Below are 21,767 nucleotides of genomic sequence, written 5' to 3'. Positions count from 1 at the left end.
CAGTAATGTTAAATTTAGCACAGAAAAAAACATAATAGTGGTAATTTAAATAGCGGTTCAGGGGATTTATTAACCCTCAGGGGTCCCTCTGTCCTTTTTTGGACATTTTCTTCACTTTTCTTTTTTGATTTGCTGATCATTTTGGCTGTGTTACAGCCGAAGGTATGGATTTCTGCAAGAAAGTGTCTATTTTGACATATTTTTAAAATCTAATGTCAGTTACTGTTACAGGTGTATTATACACTGGTAACACATTTTGTACCCTCTGGGGTTCCTCGCGTCCAAAAAAGGACACACAAAGAAAATGCTATAAAATCATCATATATCAATATTTTTTTCTGCTTTTTTTGCATACATCTCTTAAACCACTTCAGTTCTGCTCAAACCTATCAAATGTTTATTAGTTTTCAGGATTTTAACCCTTAAATGCCAGTTTGAAGACATGTTGCCTCTTGTTTTATAAAAAAAAAACAACACAGAATATGAGATATTTCCCACATAATACATGATGGAGGGATGTGACATTGTTTTATATCAGAGTCTTTTATATCAAGACATTTCTCAAAACCAGAATATGATCAGGGTGACTTTTGAAAACTGGAAATAAATCATGTACTCATCCCGGCAGTAGCCCCCGTGGCACTCAAAATTTCCCTGGATTTTTCTAGTTGAACTTTAACACCCTCGGTAAACCATGAATTACCCAAAATGTGGAAAAATCTGTATTTAATCTTACCGCTTAAATAGGGGCCCTGTTTTCCAAATGTTGGTGTTGCCCACACATCCTCTTGGGGGTTCTGTGATATTTTCCTTCTCAAAGAGCTCCTGGATGGACTGAGCCACCACAGCCACCGCATCATTGATATGGGCTGACTCATTCTTCCCATTGATGAGCTGGAGGCCGATCAGACCTGAGACCAGGCCAACAACAAAAATAGTCACTGACCTGACCAAACTTTGCCCTCCCTGGATCCTTTTGCAATGCACAAAGTGGGGGAAAAAAAACTTATAGGGCCTCCAGTTTAGACATCCTGAATAAAGGTCAGACATCAGTTGCATGATCCATCTTCTTTGCCTGTTAAGTCTCTCGGAGAATAAGTCAGAAAATATCAACATCTTGCCATTTATGAGATGAGGCAACAGAAATAAATGGATCATTTTTCTGATGTAACCACTGATGACCTTTTCACAGCATGTGTAAAGAGTCCCTTGAAGTTGGATCTCTCTGTTTTTTGTGGCCCTACCAGCTAAAGTTTGAGAAATCTGCACAGGCAAAACATTATGTGTGTTGAGACCAAACATAAACACCATCAGACCTGAATTTAAACCAAGACACAATCCAACTTCAGCTAAGTTTTCTGATTGCAACCAGGTCCATCGGTGTTGCAGGCTCCTGGAAGAAGCTGCAGTGGAGGTGGATGAGATGGGACATGAACAGGACAAAACAACGCTCTGGGGTTGGTTGTGCTAGAGTGCCTGAGGGGGGGAGAGACGCTGAACATTTGTGACCAGAAAGTGATAAAACATTGTGTGAGACTTGTGCAAAAATAAAAACCCAGGAACAAAGAGAAAAAAAGGCTGTTGTATCTTACCATTCTATCAGTTACCTCTTGCAAAACTCTCCCTTTATAATTAATTAGAAACCAGGGTATTAATATGACACGAGAGCACAATGAATTTCCCTTTGAATAATCCAGGACATACACATTTAAACTAAACGCTGAGTGTGGACACACCACATTTAAACCTTTAAGCTCAGAGTGCTTAAACGTTCAAATGCTCAACACATAACAAACCACCATACAGTTAATCGCGTAACGCATCTGCCGTTCAACGGTTAATCTCTTTAATCCTGTATCTGTTATGATCGACCTCAGAGTGAAGCCGGGGGTTAACTGGTGTATTCCCACTGATCTCCGCCGGATGTACGTACCGTCTGGCGCCTCGCTCAGGGCTTTACCCGACATCTCCCGTTCGCCCACCAGCCACACGTAGCCCGAGCCCGTCATGTTGAGGAAGCGGGCAGCCTTGTACACTGCAGCAGCGTCTTCCTCACTGGAATTTACCGCGTTGGAAACAAGACAAAAGAAAGTTTTTTTCTACATCAGAGCATTTTTTTTCGTGATTCAAGGTTCAATGTCTAGTTTTGTTGTCATTGTGTGATGGAAGTCTTGCAAACTGGATGAGCTGGAGATACCTGATGTCTTAAGCAGAAATATTTAGCAGTGGACAACTGCATTTGTTAACATGTTGACTAGTGTAACAGCATCCCAAATCTGAACAAAAGCTGTCCCCTGGAATGGCTAAAGGTATAAAAACCCACATACATCACTCCTAAACAATGAATTACGTTCACCTTGTATAAGGAATTTCAAGGGAGGACAGTCTGTGTCTGAGCTGAAGATCTCCTGTGCAGGACTAGACCCAAATAAGTCCATGATATCATTACAACGGCAGCTGTGACTGGAGACTGGGACAGTTTGACTTTATCACTGTTTTCACAGATAGGGCCTATTTACAAGTCTTAAGAATAAGAAGGAAACTAACTAAAGAACAAAAGAAGGAGACGTTCCTCCACACATTGTTGTGGATCACTGCTGTCACATTCTTATACTGTAGATATACACACATGTAGTATCTACAATATATGTACAAAACCACTGTCATTGGGTTTGGGAACTGCTTGCTGTTCAACATTTCATTACTTTACATTACATTCAAACAAAAATGTAATTTTTCATAAATTATGGGCTTCATTTCTTACATTTTTGGAATTATTCCCTGATAACCTAACTCTGCAAAACTGCCATTTACCAAGCGAGACCTTTTTTGTCTTAATATGCAGGTATGTAGGTATGCATATATAAGCAGGTAGATACATGTTTAACCAAGTAATTTATTTATCATCATCATTTTGTAAACCATCATTATTGTTTTCATGAACGCTGATGGCAATCAGTTCATGGGAGGAAAGTTGGGAAGGAGGGAGGGAAGTTGATTCGGGCGAAGACTTGAAAGATTTAATATTATTCCAAATCAATAAAGATAAGTGATACTTTACATAACATTTATGTTGTGAAATATCTTTGTGTTAACATGAAGAAATTTTGTAAACTGAATTTTTGCCTCGGTTGGCTTAGTTACACAAATGCACTTTGTTTGACATATCAGATACTGTTTTTATTTACCATCTACTTTTTACTGTACAGCATTTCATGCAATTTTAGCAACATTTCCACAAGAATAACAAGAATATTACCTACAACTGAACATTAATATCCACAGCTGGGTCTAAATGGTATAAGATAAATTATGTTTAAGGATCACCTTCACAACCAAAGTTATCTTGTTTTTTAAAAATTATAAAATAATCAATTTTAACTTATTAAAATAATAATTCTTTAATTGATTTATTTATTTTTACCTATCTTGCATGTGTGTAAGTAAAAGTGCATCCATACGAACCTCGAGGGCATTTTTGAAATTTTAAACTTGTTAAGCTTGTGATGGTTGTGAGAATCTCACCTGGCCGACAGAATGATGACTCTGGCCTCCAGCTCTTTCGCCTCCAGCAGCAGGGCAGTTAAGTTAGTCTCCTGGCTGAACTGGAGGACTTTCTCTGCCTGTGATCAGGGCACAAGAAAGGTCAAGCCAGCTACTTTTCTCTACCTCAGACACCATGCTGCCTCTTTACCTGCTTGGTTTGAGCTTGGCCGATTTTGTTTGAAAACGGGAGACAGAGATAAAAAGGAAAGCGATCCAGGGGAACCGGCTGAACTAAAAAAAAAAAAAAAAAAAAAAAAAAAAAAAAAAAAAAAAAAAAAAGCTTGAAGGGAAAAAAAACTTTTGCATTTGTTTGCATGCAAACTGAGGGTTATCAAGGCTCCAAAGAAGGACGTGCATGTGTTAGGTAGGGGGAAGAAGAAGGTCAATGCAACCAGTAACTAAAAACGGGTGAAGGGGGGTGAGGGGGACGTTTTCCCCCAACAAAAGAACTGCTGAAAACTAGGGAAGTGCTACAGAACAGGAGGAAGTAGCATCAGGGAAACGGTTTTGTCCCACACTACCGATTCTCCACAAAGGAATGGACTTGCAAACTCTTTTGTGTGTGTGTGTGTGTGTGTTCTGAGTACATGCATTCCTTTATTGAAGGAGAAAATGAAAATGATAAAAGCGGGGCGCTGTTCACTGATTTCTTTTTTCTTTTTCTGTAATGACCGAAAATTATAGATTTTTCATAACAAAATCATTCTTCATTTAAATCATAGGGAAATGTCTCAAAGTAAAAATTAAAGAAAACACGTGCTACCAAGAGAGGGACATTTCTGGGTCGGCTGGTGACTGGTTTGGGCTGGTTTCTAGTTGCTACGTTTGGAAAGTTGGTGGGCGGCGTGCATTGACCATGCAAATATACCTTAGGTCCTCGCTTGTTGTCATAGGACAGTTGGTCGAGGTTTTCATAGTTCCTTTTTTTATTCTGATGAGTAATGTGCACAGAGAAAATATGCAGACACAGAAAAATATTATAAACAGTTGAAAATGGAGGGCAGTAAAGCATTCCAACAAATCTCCACTTTTCTGCTTCAAATTGGGATCTTTAACAGAGGGGCTTGCAAAGAACATCAGAGATGACCACTAATGCTGCAATCTTGTACACACTTGTTAAATACAGAGCACTATTCAGGGTGATTTATTCTTCATATTTGATGCATCACTTATCAGCAATGATTCAGTGAACTGGATCAAACACTGTTTTTTTCTTCACCATATTGTAAGTTAACATTACACATCTGGAAACATAACATTTCACAAACAAACATGGCCGTCATCGAAAGCGATCGGATTTTCAAAACTCACACCATCAAGTCAAAAATGCAATCACAGTTTTTGGCCTCTTAAAAAAATATGACAAGCTCATTAAAAGTTTTACACCATGTGAATGTGCCAAAGAAACTGCCAGATTATCCAACCATCTGCAGAGGTGGCATCATCTTTCTGCCCCAAAGTACCACTTTCAGAGGCTGCAGCTAGTTCTATACATAGCATTTAACTTATCTGACCGGACACATCAAAAGCTAGAACCGTTGGTTTTTCTTATTGAATGGTTATACAAACTGTGCAACAACTGTAGTTACCAATTTAATTCTGATTGACAAAATCAAATTGATACAAATTATCTAAAAGTAAAACGTAGTTATCGAATTTAAATCACAAACACAAGCCAACAGTTCACAGTCTGATTTTAATACAATTCCAACAAAGACTAAAGCTGTTCCCCAGTTCAATACTACACACTAATTCCACATTGGACGGATGTCCTGAAAAGTGACAAAGTTTAGTATATACTATACCTGAATATTGAATTACACTGTCCCCCCATTTACTGCAATGTGAATGGAGACTGTGCTCATAGCTGCAAAGAATTAAAACTAATTGTGGATGGTAGTGAGACAGTTCCAGAAATATCTTGAAAACAAACACAAAAATACTATTAAATCTTAAGAAAAAACATTCTGCTCTCTCTTTGTAAAGTTACAGTAACTGCTAAAACAATATAGTATTGTAAAAAGCAGTGGTTCCCAACCTGTGGACCAGAGCCCAATGGTGGGCCGACAAACCATTTGCAAAAGAATTTTGGTGAAAAGATGTCATTATAAAAGAAAATAAATAATGTTTTTATGTGTTTTAAAACAAAATAATCTTTAGAAACGAAACATTAAAAATGTTGAATTTTAATAATGTTGTCTATCACTGTGATAAACCAATGATAGGAACTTTTATGTTGTTGTTGGCGGGACCACATCGTATACTTCTTTGCTATCGCAGACTGATTGTGTGTTAAAAGATAAAACCATGGCAAAAAACTGGAGCATCAAAATGGATAGATGAAGAACAACATGAAGAATTAAAAGGAAAGAGTCAAGAGACAGATGGTGAATCTACGAGTGACCTCTCCACCATCAAACAAAAAAGACAAATTGAACTTCCCCTGCTGTCAGTTCAATCCTGATTGTTCCATCGTCAACATTATAATAAAAACTGCTGTGAGAAAACATTATTTGCCCTCGTATTGTTACGGGGTCGGACGAGGGTCGCCAACATTTTTGACATTTTCAAGTGGGCTATGAGTTGTAAATGGTTGGGAATCACTGGTATAAACATTATATAGCACATACTCTATACATTTAGTATTGCAATGTGGAATTTGGTCAAAACTCACAGGATCGACTTAATTCAGACTAGATTCTAGTCCTAGTTTGCGTTCTGTGAGAGGAGAAACTCGCGGGTCCTGCCTCAGACAGGAGGCCATTTTGCAGGAAAATACATCTTCCTGCGTCACATTATTTCTTGCACAGCTGCCTGACTTCACAGTTCACACCTCAGTGCACTCTGGGTCTGATCCCCTCCCTTCACAAAGTCAGCGCTTGCCCTACATCAATACAATATTCAGGCTGACAGGCAATTTCACAATAAATACCGTCCAGAAACTCTTCCATTCACATCAACTGAGAGCTTTAAAGGTCTATAGAACCTGATGCTAAGATCTTTGTGTTAGTCATGTTAGTTGAGTTACTTGTTACCAGTTACTTGTGATTTTGAATGTTGAGAGGTAATTGTCATCGGCGTCTAAACAATGGAGCAGGTGAATCAAACACACCCCCATCATTCACTTAAGAGGAGCAAAGTTGAGTTTTGCTACCCAACTTTTAGTCTTTATAAAAATAAAAACATATAAAAAATAACTTATTATCATACAGTCCCCTGCAATTGGGTCATCACATTTGGGCAGCCTGTATCGATGATCATTTTACTGCTTTCACCAACTGACAAAAACAAGTAATGAACAAGACTGGGTCAAAACCCAGTAAATGGCTGGACCATGCTGTATTTGCATTCAGCTGGTTTCAGCTTTTTATCTATTTGCTCCTCTCCTCCTCTCTGTGCTCACATATAGCTAACAGTATTTCAATACAGCCGAATTCCCAAATAAAGCTGTTCTCATTTGCATGTTTTCTGACAACGGAACAAGTATGAAAACGTGACGGAAACGCGGCTCAAAAGACTACATGTTAACTTCCAAGCCATTTCCAAGCTGCTGCAACGTTAACACTTAAACTACCTTGTAAATACCAAGTATTCACCATTCGGAATTGTAAAACAAAATGAGAGCGTTTATGTATCTTCAGCATGTAGAAATACTCTGAATGTGCATCTTCCAGCAGCATTACGAAGAACAAAAACCCTCCCTTTGTCTTTTTTCCCTAAGAGTTTTTCTGAGCGATCTATTTTTGTATCCTCAGTCAGGCATTAATATTTCATGTTGTGTTGGTCACGTTTGCACTCTGACTAAGTCCACTGTGTCCAGAGCCTCTCTGCTGCTGGTGACAGTGATCCCCCTGCGACCTCATTTGTTACTTCACTAATGACTTGCCATGAGGCTAAAAATAATGTCAATCTACTGAGTTTATGCAGCACAACCGGGTGTTTGTCAAGAATAGCACCCTTTCTCCTTTAATTAGAGCATAATGTGTCATCTGTCATGTGTAATCTGCCACATCCAGACTAACTTCCTTCACCATCACCTAACACAGTCAAGCTGCTAAAAAAGCTACTCAGGGCAACTTTGCCACTATGGGGCAACCAAACTAATTAAAAATCTGATTAAAATATTTAAAGGTACACCTTGTGCCAAAAAACAAAGCCCCAAATGTCCTCACAGCTTTCAGGCATTTTGGAGTGGTACACCAAATTTTTATATTTGGTGTCATCTTGTTAAAATGATGGGATGCATCTTAAGGTTATCAGGTTCCATTTTTGATGTACTATTCATATTGAATTTCTATAAGAAAGACACTGTACCAAACATGAATTATAAAAAGGATAAGGCTGGTGTTTTTCTATAACATCCTTATTGTGAACAAATCCCATGAACAGACCAAAAACCAACAATGTTTTAATTCATCTCTCAATACTTTACAGCTTCTCTACCCTCAATGGAGCTCTGTGACTCAGAATAAGATACAGTGGTCTCAGGAAGTAGTCAGACCCCTTCACTTTTTTTGCACAATTTATTGTGTTTTAGATTTAACTTTAATATGTTTTCCCATCAGTCTACACTCAATAAGCCATAATGAAAAATGACAAAAAAAAATCAGGAACTGAAATTTGTCAATTGCAGATGTATCCAGACCCTTAATTCAGTACGTTGTAGAAGCTAGTTTGGCAGCATGTACAGCTTTGATTCTTCTTGGGTAAGTCTCTACAAGCACTGCACACCTGGATTTAGGCAGTTTATCCCATTCTTCCTGGCAGATCTTCTTAACCTCTGTCAGACTGGATGGGAGGAGTCTGTGAACTGCCATCTTCAGGTCTCCCCACAGATCTATGAGGTTTAAGTCTGGGCCACCCAAGGACAGCCAGAGACATGCTTCACCATAGTAATAGCATTAGCCAGGTGATGAACAATGTAGACGTAGCATTTGGAGCTCTGCCCAAATTGTTCAATTTTTGTCTCATCAGACCAGAGAATCCTTGTCCTTGTGCTCTCAGAGTCCTTTAAATGCTGTTTGGCAAACTCCAAGCTGGTTGTCATATCTCTTTTACTCTATGCATCTTCCTTCTAGCCACTCTGCCTGATTGATGGAGTGCTGTGAGATGGTTGTCCTTCTGGCAGGTTCTCTCATCTCTGCAGAGAACTACTGGCCACTGTGCTCCAGGGATCACTCAAAACTTTAGAAATGGTTTTGTACCGTTGCCCTGATCTATGCCTCACCACAAAATTTTATTGCAGTGGTCTACAGAGAGTTATTTGGACCTAATGGTTTGGTTTTGTCCTGACAGGAAGTGTGAATTGTGGCACCTTATGTGCAAAGGTCTGTGCCTTTCTAAACTGCTGTGTATCCAATCAATGCAATCTGCCACAGGTGGACTCCATTCAAGTTGTAGTCACATATCAAGGATAATTAAAGCAAACAGGAAGCACCTGCCCACAATTCGCAGAACCACAGCAATCAGTCTCAATGATTTATAAATAAGAGAACTAAGTGTTTGATTTGTAATACATTTGCAAAATAATCTAAAAACATCACTTTTTCATTATGGGTTAGTGAGTAAAAATGGCAATTTCATCCATTTAAAATTAATTCTACAACACAATTAAGTCTTCAAAACATTAAGGGGTCTGACTACTTTCTGAAGCCACTGTACAATATCAAATTTTGGATACACAGATACAGTATTGTTGGCAGGATACACACATTTTTGGTCTTATTGTGGGATTTGTTAACAATAGGAACACACTAGAATTTTGCAAACCTTATAGATTGAGTTATACTAGGTTTTTGGTTTAATTGTTGCTGTGCACATTTGGGGAGATTCTCAAATGAATGCTGCTCAGAGTCCCAAAACTGCTCAAGCTGGCCTTGCAGTCATAACTAAATATGCACAATTAGAGCCTCAAAGCAGAGAGTCGAGGCAATTTCAGTCTGCATTATGGGATTGAATGGGGTGCACAGATGGGTTCATTCTGAGATCCAAACTCAGATTATGCAAACCTAAAAAGAACTTCCTGGATAGATTCAAAGGCTTTTAATACGCACATTTCTCTTCTGCAGTGCAGGATGTGAGTCACTACGAGATGATTTGTGGATGCGGTTGCATGATTCAGTGTGATTGATTGAAATGTTTGAAATGTTTTTCTATTGGTGGTTGTTGATCAATACTGATCCCACTCACTTACTTTAAGCAGCTTGCGCTTTAACTGTAGCCGCCTTCTGCAAATTACCTCGGTTGTGTGTCATATTCAGTGTCTCCTCATGTTCTGATTTAATTAAATCTCTGAATCAGGACTCATTTCACCCAGGCACACAATTACAGCAATGAGCCCCGGAGAGGGATGAGCATGACAGAGTATAAAGGAAAAGCATATCCCAAGGTAATTTCATCTTATTAAATGAATGGATGAAATAGATAGCACTTGTTTTTTCCCTCTCTATCTCTCTCTCTTTCTCTGTTCCTAAAGGGCACACATCATCGCAGTCTCAAGTCTGTTTTGACTCAAAGAAGATCAGCATTTCACTGACCCACATACACAGCTCAGAGCTACACTCAAAATGGATGCATCAGCGCTATCTCAAAAGGCGAAAAACATCTCCCATATCTGGAGAACATGACTTAGCAGGGTGCAATAAACACAAGCCCCCTATGTGCAATAATGAAGCTGGCTATCACCACACACCGAGAGGAGAGAAACACCTTACTGCCACCACAGCACCAAAAAAACAGCTCAACACTTCAGTCTGTGATGGTTTGCAAAGCCCCACGTTAAAGTCCACTATTTGGCTCCCACTGTGGATAGACACAGGATAATTTGGACTATGGCGAAAAGCAACGTGAAGATGAGCAAATAAACATACAAACTTTTGTCAGATTAGACCACATTAGACGCTGTTGATGTCTCTAGGCATGTTAGCCAATGTTTACACAATGGTGAGAAAGAGATGTAGCCACACAACAAAAAGGAAAACAGTTACATACATAGAAGACCTTTGAGGTTTAAAAACCTTACACACTCGCACGCTCATGCTCACACACTCTGGGAGGAGGGTGGGCCCTGGGAGCTGGAGCGTCTCACCTTTGTTTCTCTCTCCTCCAAGAGGGTCTCGAGCCTTTTTTGAGCAGCCCGCCCCTCGTGGTCGTCGCTCACTATCAGGATGATGTGGTTCCAGTTGAACTCGCGCATCAGGTCGAACCACACATGCGCCTGGTGGGAGTAGGGAGGAACTGTCCGCAGAAAGGACAGGTGGATACTCTGAGGAACACGAAGCAGGAAATGAATGGGTTAACACTCTCGTGTGAACAGTTTTCCATAACAACAATACCTTTAATGAATGACTCATCACTTGCAGCATAGGAATTAAGGACAAAACCTCTCACGAAGGCAGATTCTGGCCTTTCTAAAGGTTACTTAAGTCCTTGCATGTAATACTTTTGTAATTGTGTTATATAAGATTTAGCCGGATAACATTTGGACAAAACTGTCTCCTGGGGCTGTTTTTTAAGATTTGAACAAGGCCCCATTAGTTCTAGTAGAGGGAAATGTTGATGACGAAAAGGGTGAAGATCAGGGTGGTTGGGTGAGTCGACAAAATATGATACTTAAGCATGAGACTGTTTGTTTCCTGTTTCAACACTGGCTTCTTTTAACCACAATCATTTGCTAACCTTAATCAAGTGGACATTATAACCATGACGACAAAGGCCGCTTAACCTTAAAGGAGCTATTTGTAAGTTTTGCTATTGCTACATAGCCAGTGTTAGCAATATCAGCTGTTTACTTACCAGTTTAGAAGAAATGTTAGGAATTCAACAGCAAACGTCATCCCTGTACTCGCCAAGAGCCGTCTCCAGCCTCTATTTCTATCACTTCTTTTCTCCTTCTGAAGTTAGCATGCTAACAGCTAGCTCTGGTCTGGCCTGTGTTCTGACGAGTTGTGTTACCTATCAATTAGCGGTTCTGTTGATGGTTTTGGTTAGAGCCTCTGCTATAAATTTATGCTATGTTAGCATTTTTTGGACAACGCAGCCCAAGTCGTCAGAACACCGACCCGTTTTGTCACTTCCTGATAGCGAGTCACTGCAGCATCCAGGCTACCCTGAAGAAGTAGCGCTTCTCAGAGGACGTATTGTAACATCTTGTATTGTAAACACAATAATGGCTGAAGGTCTTCGTTAGCCTGGTAAGTAAACAGCTGTTAATGCTAACATTAGCGATGTAGCAATAGCAACGGTTACAAATAGCTCCATTAAAGAAGTAATTTTAACACAAATCATGTCAATATCACAAGTCTTTTAACTAAGTAGCTTACTTCAAACCATTATGTTTCACTAACCCTAACTAAGTCCTTTATATAGTTCAACCTTAAGCATAGCTCTGTCGAATCTTGAAACTGTGATGTGTGATGGTTTTGGACAGTACAGACAATTAGTGTCATCCTGCAGATATGGGCATTAGATCAGGGAAGGCGTCTATGTGTCATTCTAAATGGCAAATGCCAACAAAATATTTTGTTCTTTAATTTGGAAAACCTGTTGCAGAAATATGTTTTCTTTGTTTCTGAGAACTTAAATGGTCTGAACAGAGCCCTGACCTCAATTCTATCCAGCACCCTCTGGATGAACTGGAACTCTGACTGTGATCCAGGCCTTATCACCCAGCATCAGTGTTGGACCTCGCTAATGCTGCCGTGGCTGAATGGGAGCAAATCTCTGCAGCCATATTTTCAAATCCTGTCTTCAGCAAAGTGTGGACGGCCAAGTAATGTACTTTTCTAATTGTATACTGACAGATCATATAATATACTGAAAGATCAAATGCCTGCAACGGAATTTGTTCTAGAAAAAGTGACACCATATTAGTGATGAAAAATGAAAAATTTGTTTCTTAAACAAATGTCAAACCTAATTTCTAAATGACAAACATCCTGTAAAGAAGCACTCAAACACTTTCATCATCCCTTACTCCGTGACACCCCGGGCTCTCTTAAAACTCTGGATCTAATGCCTCTGATTTCCTTTAATTTGCAAGATCAGCTCAGATGTCACTTAAACAGACTTTAAATTGAGTCCTTGGCATTTTATTTATGTGTTTGCTTTAAAGTTTCATTTTAGTGGTTTGTGCTTCATAAAAACATTACTCAGGTCAGAAGCATTATTAATGATGTTCTTTCAATTTTCAGCTGGAGACCCATTTAATCACAGCTCCCCTAATGGACAGTGATGGGACGTTTAATCTGAGAAGCTTTTGAAGCTGCCCCAGGGGAGCTCCTTACTCCTTCGCTTTCTGTTCACTCCCTTCCTGTTTTCCTCTCTCTCTCTTTCTACCTCTCTTTACATCTCTCTCATCCATCACTCACCTTGTCTGAGTAGATGGACATGCGGGTGGTGAGCCCCACCACAGGGATGCGGTAGAAGCCTGCGGTGTAGGAGACAGGCGTTGGAGTGAGGTGGTCATTGGACTGAGGAGGGTGACTCACCAGGATAGCATAGACCTGCAGAGACACAGAAGAAGAACACTTTGTCATTCTGGCTCTGGCGTTAAGACAGAGTGTTGATACCAGTCGTAGGACAAAGACTTAGAGGCATTCATTTTAAACATACCACAGCCTTTCTTTCTTTCTATTTGTATTTTATGCACAGTTTTTGTAATTTTACCTGGCTCTATAAACACATTTCAACATTAACTCATTAACATAATATATTTACAATAACATGGGAAGGAATACAAATCTAAATTCTTACATTGCAATCTTCAAGGAGCCACAACAGTAAGACGCAAAATGTATGAAACAGTTCTGGCCTGCCTGCGCATACTGCAGGAAACAATACACTCAACCCAACTCTGTTAGGTTTGTTAACGCCAAAACACCACCTTTGTTATGCTCGCTTATAAAAATGGCTATGTGATGTTTACGTTATAAAAAGTTCATTCAAGGATGTTGTAGAAAAACATGTTTCAGCATCAAGATTTCATCAGTTGACGCTGAGTAACCTGCTACAGGGGCCTGGAGAAAAAGTGAGACAGGGATCCCTTTAGGTCCTGTGGTTACAAGTTGAATAAATGCAAATATATTTACCCCTTTCATTTATAGTTTATATTTACAATCAATGGAATTAATAAAGACAAATTGCCCCACTGAATCTTGCCTGCTTTCTTTGGATGGTGGTTAAGCCTTGGCTGAAACATTTGTTTTTCTATCTACCTAAGATGAATTAAACTTGTGTGTACTTTAAATACAGTATAGTATTTGACGGGTGTAACTGCTGGCCTACAATGTTGTATAACAGGTTAAAAATAACATTTGTGAACAGTGAACGTCTTTATAAGTTGTAGTCGGGAACAAACTCATGTATAACAGAGAAGGAGAAGAGCAAAGACATCTTTTCCTCTCATCACTGTGTGGGCTGACAGACTAATGTTAATTTATGGCTGTTTGGTTTAGTCTTATTCCTGCATTAAATACACCAAAGCCGACCAATCGCTCTGGTAAAAAAAAAAAAAAAAAAAAAAAAAAAAAAACTGAAGCTGTGTGTGCCTCTCTCAAAGATGTGAAGGAAGGGGAATGAAGTTGGCATGGCTGTGCAAGGCATGGATTATTGGATATGAGCGGTCCGTATGGTTGGGTCAAAAATGAGGTCTATTTTCCAAGGACTGCTCCCAGGCATCTACTCCTCCATCTGCCACAGACTTTCCCTCTCAGTGACTGTTCTCGCCTACAAGCCAGCCTCATCTGAAGAAACCTTCCATACACTTTTCTGTCTACATTAGGTTTGATTGTGTCTCATTTACAAAAGGTGCCTGTGTGTAGTGAACTGAACCATTGTTGGTGTAATCTGCACAGCCTCAACGGGTGGACTGCACGCTCATGTTTGCAGAGGACTAGATGCGACAGTATTATTCTACAAGCCTGTATCAATTATTGTCATTACAGTAAGCAGAGGACCAAGGACATGAAAGCAGCGCTGAAGCTGTGGGTGTGTTTTTTTGCATGAAGCTTAATTATGTGTGTGGGAGGAATAGGAGGGAGAGCAAGGCACCTCAACATGATGTGACATAATGTTGGCGCTTTTGAAAAGCCATGTAGAGCATCACATGAGAGGATGGTCGGTGCATTTGAGTGTGCGTCAGTGTTTTATTAACTCTCAAAGGTGCATACACACACACACACACACAGACACACACACTCACCATGCATTACTTATGACATATGTTTTGGTTGTCGGATCTGCAGCACATATGGTATCAATTTTTACGCTTGTGTGGCTGACAAAACTCTTCCCTTGAAAATCTGCATCCAAGCACTGTTTTAATCTCACTGCAGCATAACAGTTTTTTTTTCCTCCATGTTACTACTGCATCATATAATGCAAACTGCAGCTGAGTGAGTGATCAACGCCTATAGGCAAACACGCACAAATTGCTTGCTCAAACCGTCCACGGCCATGTCAGCCCCCTGATGCCAAAATGTTATCATGCAACGCACCATTGAAGTTGTCAATTGTGAATGACGTATTGCACATTTTCACTCCTCACTGGTTCCGTTGCAGTTCACTGGATCTGCAGATGTGTGTCCTGAAATGCACAGTTGCCCTCTCATCTGAGACATGCCCCAAACCAAAGCCTATTTTTGGATGTCTGTAAAGCAGATGGGTCTGTGGGGAGTTGATGGGATTTGAACCACACAAAGTGGATTAATTTGTGGTTTAAGTGTAGTGTTGATGCCAAATTGGACAAAGGGCAGGCCTGTAATAATATACTGGCTGCTCTCTGTTGGTGTTTTCATACATGTGATTATACTGTATGTTCACGCTGAGTGGACCAACAGACAACTGTTTTGTCTGGACACAAGGCTGATGACGGTTTAGTCATGGCAACCAATCTGGTCTAATACGCACTTCAGTGGCTCTTGCGTGAGAAAACATCTGTTTATGACATGCAAATGTTTCCTCAATGGACCAACTTTCTATAGCAAAGCAGGGGGATTTCCAAACTGTTGTTCCTCCAGAACACCCTGATGCAGCAAAACATTTCACCCTGAAGTGGAAGTATGCGTGGGTCATATGTGGCTGGTGTTTTGAGCTGTGATTCATTGATGAATGAAGCAGTAGTGTGATGTTTCCTACCTGACTGGAGATGAGGTCCTCGCAGACGGAGAGAGCCATCTGGATGGCGTTGGGCTTATGCGTTACGGAGATGGCGGTCAGCTTGAATTTGTCCCTGCCGTAGACCTGGTTGGCCTGGGTCACGGCATCTTTGAAGACCTGCTCGTATCTCTTCTGGCTCAGGACGGCCCCGATGTTCACGATCTTCGGCTCGCAGCCGGCCCGCGCGCAGGAGCACGAGAAGAGCACCGCCAGCAGAAACAGACGCATCGTGTGGACCAACAAACAGCACAGCGCAGCCCGGTAGCTTTTCTCCCCGGTGGCGGGTCGGCTCGACCAGCTTCTGGACAGCAGCACGGCTCAGCCAGCTGAATGCACGACTGCAGAGACCAGATCCAGGTGGGCGTTATGAGCGAGGGAGTGCGGCCAAAAGAGGGAAGAGGAAGGCTGGAAAAAATAGGTGGGTTTATGTGCAATGCGGAGGAATGTGCATTATCATATTAGGGGTAGGCTGTGAACCAGAAATGTCTAAACCGCATTGTCCACCTTTTTTTTTCTTGCTCTCCTCTGCAGAATTGCTCACACCTCCCCGTGGTCTTGAAAGAAGAGTTGAAGCATTGTCCCCGCTTCCAGGCGGCTTCCTCTCCGGGGCGTGTATCGCTTCCTCCGGCTGCTGCTCCCTGCGCTCTGTGCGGACTTGATCACACTGATACGTCGCTGGCTGGTCGCTCCGGGCTGAGCGGCTGCTGTCCTTGGTGCTGACAGCTGTGCATGCGCGCCGTGCTGGTAGTGCGCGCTCCCGCCGTATCGGCTCCCCAGTCACAGGGTTTTGCGCGTTGGCGTGCTGCTGCTGCTGCTGCTGCTGCTGACGATGCTGGAGCAGAAGATGCTCGTATGAAAAATAAATGTACTTACTTGTTCAAAATACATTAAATCACCATGTTATTCATAATAAAACATGAAAGACAAGATCGTTGATGGAAGCATGCAGCGTCAGGTTGCATATCTGCAGGTCATGAACAGGCTGCAACATCAATTCCGATTAATATGTAGGCTTTGTTAATGCGTGTGGTTTGAAATGAGAACCAGATGATTATGAGATTTTCCTCTTAAATAGCCTGATTGCACAAGAGCAGATCGAGGGGAGGAGGGAACGATGTTTATTCTAACCTAGAGGGCTTCAGGTTCATAGTTGATCCACGGACACGGGCTTCCATGCGAGTTATTTTCCTCCAAACTGGAAGGGGAGTCTGATTTGTCGTGCAGCTGACAGCGTAGAGTGGACCGACCCCATTGGACAGCTCATTAATCATGCAGGATGTCAGTGTCATCCGTCTTTCCAGCCGTCACACTTCAACACGCAGCGGTCTTGTGTCTTAAAACAATCGGGGACAGGGAGGAAAAATCATCTAAACTGTGGTGTGGTTGTTGTGTAATATCTGACCCCGCGCTTTGGATCGTTCAAGTTACTGTTGGGAGCATCCTTGCACCTAGATACATGAGCAGAATCAACCTCCTGGTTACCTAGGAAACAAGATTTTTTTTTTATTTTTTACAATACACACGCACACGCGCGCACACAAAAGGGGATCTTCACTGGGAGGAAATATTTTGTGGCAAGCCGACAGTGAGTTTATTCACCACAGCAGGAAACGTCGAAATGCATCAGCTAAACCAAATGGGTAAGCACATAGAAATGAAAAGATTGTCAGCTAATCAAACAGCCGCATATCATTTAAATTTGATTATTAATAGCTACACAAACATTCATATTTTTCCCGGAGGGGCTTTGGCCCTGAGCCTCGGTGTGTCTATTCCAAGTATTAAACAATTCCTGCAATTGTAAAAAAAAAAAAAAAGGTGTTTTGAAAATGAGGCCAGAATAAAATCATTGAACAGTGTTGTGAATTATAAATCACACAACACTGGTGTCTGTGTGTTGCAGTGAGCTGATGAATTAATCACAAGGCTGAAGAAATCAACATTCATCAGCTGCTGGCTGTGTGCTTTCACAACGAGCTGGTCTCAAATAAGATTAAGTTTTTTTTTTTTCTTCAATTTTCATAACTTAAAATAAGGAAAATGTAAATTATGTGCTGTGTTAAAGGGGATGTTTAATCTCATTTCAACATATTTGAACATGTTATTTCCACTTGCAACTTTAAAAAGAAGAAAAGGTTCGCTTCCTGGCTTGTTTTCAACCACATCACACAGTCTAAGCAGATGAAGTTTGCTCACAATAGATGTTTACAGACTATTGTAACACTTATGAAAAGCTTTTTGTGTGTTTTTTAAGCCAAAGATATAGAGAGAATTTTCTTAAATCCTTCAGTTTACATGAAACCTAAAAAATCACCACATGAAAGTCCATGATTTACTGAATAGTTACAAAATATAAAAAATAAGATAAAAAGGTACAGGAAGAAAACATCCCTATGACAATATTTTTGGTGTTTATAGGAGTATAAGGCATAAACCTGTCAAGAACAGAGAATTAGTATGATTTATGGAAATGCTGAGGTAGTTTGATTGATCAGGTGTGGTTGGCTTTCAGGATCTGGGTACACGGTGTCTCTCTGTTGCTAAGCTTGGATGGATCCACTCTCAAAAGCGCTTTTTTTCATTGAGGCAAATAAGTTTAAATTGAAACATAACAAAATACTCTGCCTCCAAAATGCCAGCCGCATAGACAGGAGGAGACAAGTCCCTGTCACGATCACACCACTGAAAATAACTGAAAATATAATGGTGTTGAACAGAACACCTAATGATTACCCTCTCAGCCTCGTGTGACTGCTGCAGCCAGTTTGTATAAAGCTCACCACTTACTGGATGGCCCTGACGGCGTGAAGGCCTCTTATTAAATGAGGTTATGAAGGCGTCCTCGACCTCTCTTCCATCCCACTCAGTCACTACTCACAACATCAATACAGCTGGACCAATCTGCTCTGCAGCCATTATATAATAAGTTTTCTTGTTTGCTGCTGGAGCAACACAACAGAGTCCTATAAAGACTCCCTAGCTCAGTGAGACTAATGCACAAAAATAATCACAGGCAGCCGAGCACACACAGATCATTGTAGGCTTTTAAACCAAAGTATACACACATACACACTAATCCACACAGAGACACAAACACTCTTGAGTTCACACTTAGAGCCGTCCACCCACACAGAAGGAATAGACGCATACACCACCCACACAGTCCTCTGCAAGGCTAGGAGAGGGATGTTTGAGTATGTATGTGTTTCCATGTTTTTTAGGTTAATAACAATATAACAACTTTTCATTAGATTAACACATCAGGTAATTATCATCACGCTTTACATTTGGTTTAAATTTATTTATTTTCTTTTTAGGGACTGTAAGGCAAACATAAATACAGACATTTTAATGTCAAAATGTACAATGGATCAACTGTAGATATAATTTTAACAATTCACAAATATAACTGAATACTCGAAAAAGATAGGCTAATATTGTTAGTTATATAATTAAGATCGAGTATAAAAAGAAATTGAATAGTTTTAGAGTTGTCCTTTAACCTCCAATCAGTTAGTTTAAAGAAAAACCAAACAAGTTGTAAGTAAGTAAAACTAAAATTAGCTAATGTCACACTTGTCATCCAAGCATGCCAACAAGCTAAAGGTAAAAAAGTCAGCGAGCTTCACCACTCATACATTCACAGACACAAGTGTTAACATCAGTGGAGCAGATGGGAGCGCTATGAAGCTAGCTAGCTTAATGAAAATGATTTTATTCATAAAACTAAACCAACCTTTGCAGTTAACAGTAATCATCTACACACTGTGTAGCCTATTGCTATAGTCCTTTGCTACATATGCATTTCACTATAGAAACTACCTTAACAGTTGTTTCTCAAACATGCCGACAAGCTAAAGGTAACAAAGTTAGCTAGCTACACCAGTCAGATGGTCACAGACACATCAGTGTTTAACATCAGTGGAGGGCTATGAGGTTAGCTGGCTCAACTGCAAACATAGCTCAACACAGTGAGCAGCTTTCACGGCTAGCTACCTTAATGAAGATAATTTTGTTCTTAAAACTACACCAGCCGGAGTATCTTTATCATCTGTGATCAAACATGTCTTCGTATCATTATGATTTGAAAGAACATTTTTACCAAAGATAAAAGCAGACTGAAGTAATTTCACTTCATGTTTTTATCATTTTAAATAGTCAAAAGTGCCTTTGATCAAAGAATTACCTATGTATTAAACATAAAGTGGGCGCGAAGGGGAGGGTAGAACAGACGGAGCCATGTCATACATGAACTCCTACACGCTTTAGCGCTTAGCATGACAGCAGCGCGTTTGTCGGCAAACTGTGTGTCATTTGCTGTGACCTGAACATGTGCATGTCGAATGGTGCAAAGACGTGTACCATAAAGGATGTGTGAGGGTCAGTTTAATGCAGCAATTCGAGCAGCATTTTTGCATCGAGCTATTGTCTCTAGTTGTTGGACGCCTGTAACATGGAGCTCAGATTTTCTGATGGAGGCAGGGAGCAAAACAGGCCATGCTCTGCCAGTGCTTTGACATGAACGGAGCCGATTAGGTCTTGGAAATGGATTGCCTCAATGAGTCATCTGCAGATGGATGGCTGCCTATCTGATGTGTTTCTCATGTAGTGTGAAGTCCTTGCATAAATTATAGATGTGTGAGGCCCCTCAGTGCTCGCTCGCTCGCCTGTCCCAATGCTGAGCTGAAGTATTCATGCTGCGAGAACACAAAGCCTCTTCCGGATTTTACTCCCAGCATCCTGCAAAGCCTTGTGGGGGGGCTGCAGGCCGATCTATATGGATCAATTTCTCATCTCACATTAGAGAGGACTAATTCACATTCCAAATCTGTGCTTCAGTAATTGACAGTCCACTGAGTCAGGAGAGAACTAGGATTTGATCTCAGGAAAACGGGCACACACGTCATTACAGAGGATTTAAAGACCCACCATCCTGCTCTTCTTCAAAGTTACACAATGCCTGATATAGATGCAAAGTAGTTCTACATCAGTTTGCTCAGGAAAGTGGGCATCAGTATTTTTCTAAGGAATGCAAGTAATGTATTTTCTAATTATCTATTTGAGAATCATGTTTTGGCGGTTACCTTTGCTTCATTATTGGTCGTTTACACAGTCAACCAATGATACTGGGAACCTAAAGTATTGACAACTTTATAAAAAAATCCTATTTTTATAATTATTTTTTTGGCCATTTGAGGGCAGCAGAGGAAGCCAACAAACAACATATTATGACCTTTAAAATGATTGTTGGGGTTATTTGACGTGGGGTTGTGTATCTATAGTCATTGTGTTACTTGCAGTAGATTCAGATTAGCAGGCTCCAAGTTTGGAGAGGCATTAGGAACCACTGGCACAGACGCTGAGTGATGTATTGCTGCTACACTGCCACGGCCACTTTAACACTTGTGCGTAGTAATACGGTAGTTCAATGGTTGCAAAAATTTTGTCCCAAAGGAAAGAGCTATTTGACACCAAGATGAAGATGATGAAAATATTTAAGTACACACTTCAACAAATCTTTTTTCTGTGGGCATTTTTTTTTTTTTTTTTTTAAAGAGGAAAATACACATTGATTTGATAACATATGCCAGAGAAGCATGGAGAAAATGTCTGAAGAGGCGGTGACATGACAGGTTCCTGGATGGATTTGAACTGGGGATTTTGCCATTGTGTGGAGTGCATCTTGGGCACTGCATGCCTCAGTGCTGAACCTGAAATAATTTTAAAAAGGCTGACACATTCTTCACATAGCCACACATTTGATTGAACAGAAATCTAGTCTATATGAGTATTTATGTATATATAATAAATAGCAGAGATACACAGCACCAAACTTAAAAGGTAAACGTGCATAATTAAGAAAACAGAACAAAAAGAAACAAGTAGAGGGTTGGTTGGTTTAAGCTTTCATCATTGCTTTCTGTCTCTCTTTTGAATGAATAACATGGATATAGAGGATTAAATCGTAGGGCCAAGTCTCCTTCATGTGCAGTATGAAAGGAGATAAAGCTGGGTTTTTGTTGCTAAGAATATGCAGCAGTAACAGCAGAGAGCATCCAGGCTGT

At 40.4% G+C, this 21,767-nt stretch overlaps 1 protein-coding gene across 3 annotated transcripts in view; it reads right to left on the bottom strand.

The window, feature by feature from the left end:
* Window positions 1-16,363, bottom strand: part of grin1a (glutamate receptor, ionotropic, N-methyl D-aspartate 1a) — a 38,452-nt gene extending 22,089 nt beyond the window's left edge. For 2 of the 3 annotated variants that reach the window (XM_087172228.1, XM_023399913.2), the window contains exons 1-7: window positions 15,682-16,363; window positions 12,915-13,049; window positions 10,634-10,810; window positions 4,415-4,477; window positions 3,526-3,623; window positions 1,934-2,055; window positions 737-911 (exon numbers count right to left, since the gene is read on the bottom strand). In XM_087172228.1, the coding sequence (XP_087028354.1) occupies window positions 737-911; window positions 1,934-2,055; window positions 3,526-3,623; window positions 4,415-4,477; window positions 10,634-10,810; window positions 12,915-13,049; window positions 15,682-15,930 (1,019 nt within the window). In that variant the 5' untranslated portion in view covers window positions 15,931-16,363. The remainder of the gene's footprint in view (window positions 1-736; window positions 912-1,933; window positions 2,056-3,525; window positions 3,624-4,414; window positions 4,478-10,633; window positions 10,811-12,914; window positions 13,050-15,681) is intronic. The other variant, XM_023399915.2, reaches the window with a different exon arrangement.
* Window positions 16,364-21,767: the final 5,404 nt, after the last annotated feature.

The sequence above is a fragment of the Seriola lalandi genome, unplaced genomic scaffold, assembly GCF_002814215.2.
Source record: "Seriola lalandi dorsalis isolate HSWRI2012SDOR001 ecotype SW California unplaced genomic scaffold, Sedor1 jcf7180002052129, whole genome shotgun sequence".
NCBI classification, from domain to species: domain Eukaryota; kingdom Metazoa; phylum Chordata; class Actinopteri; order Carangiformes; family Carangidae; genus Seriola; species Seriola lalandi.
The sequence above is the reverse complement of the archived record's forward strand: the minus strand, read 5'-3'. Positions and strand labels throughout refer to the sequence as shown.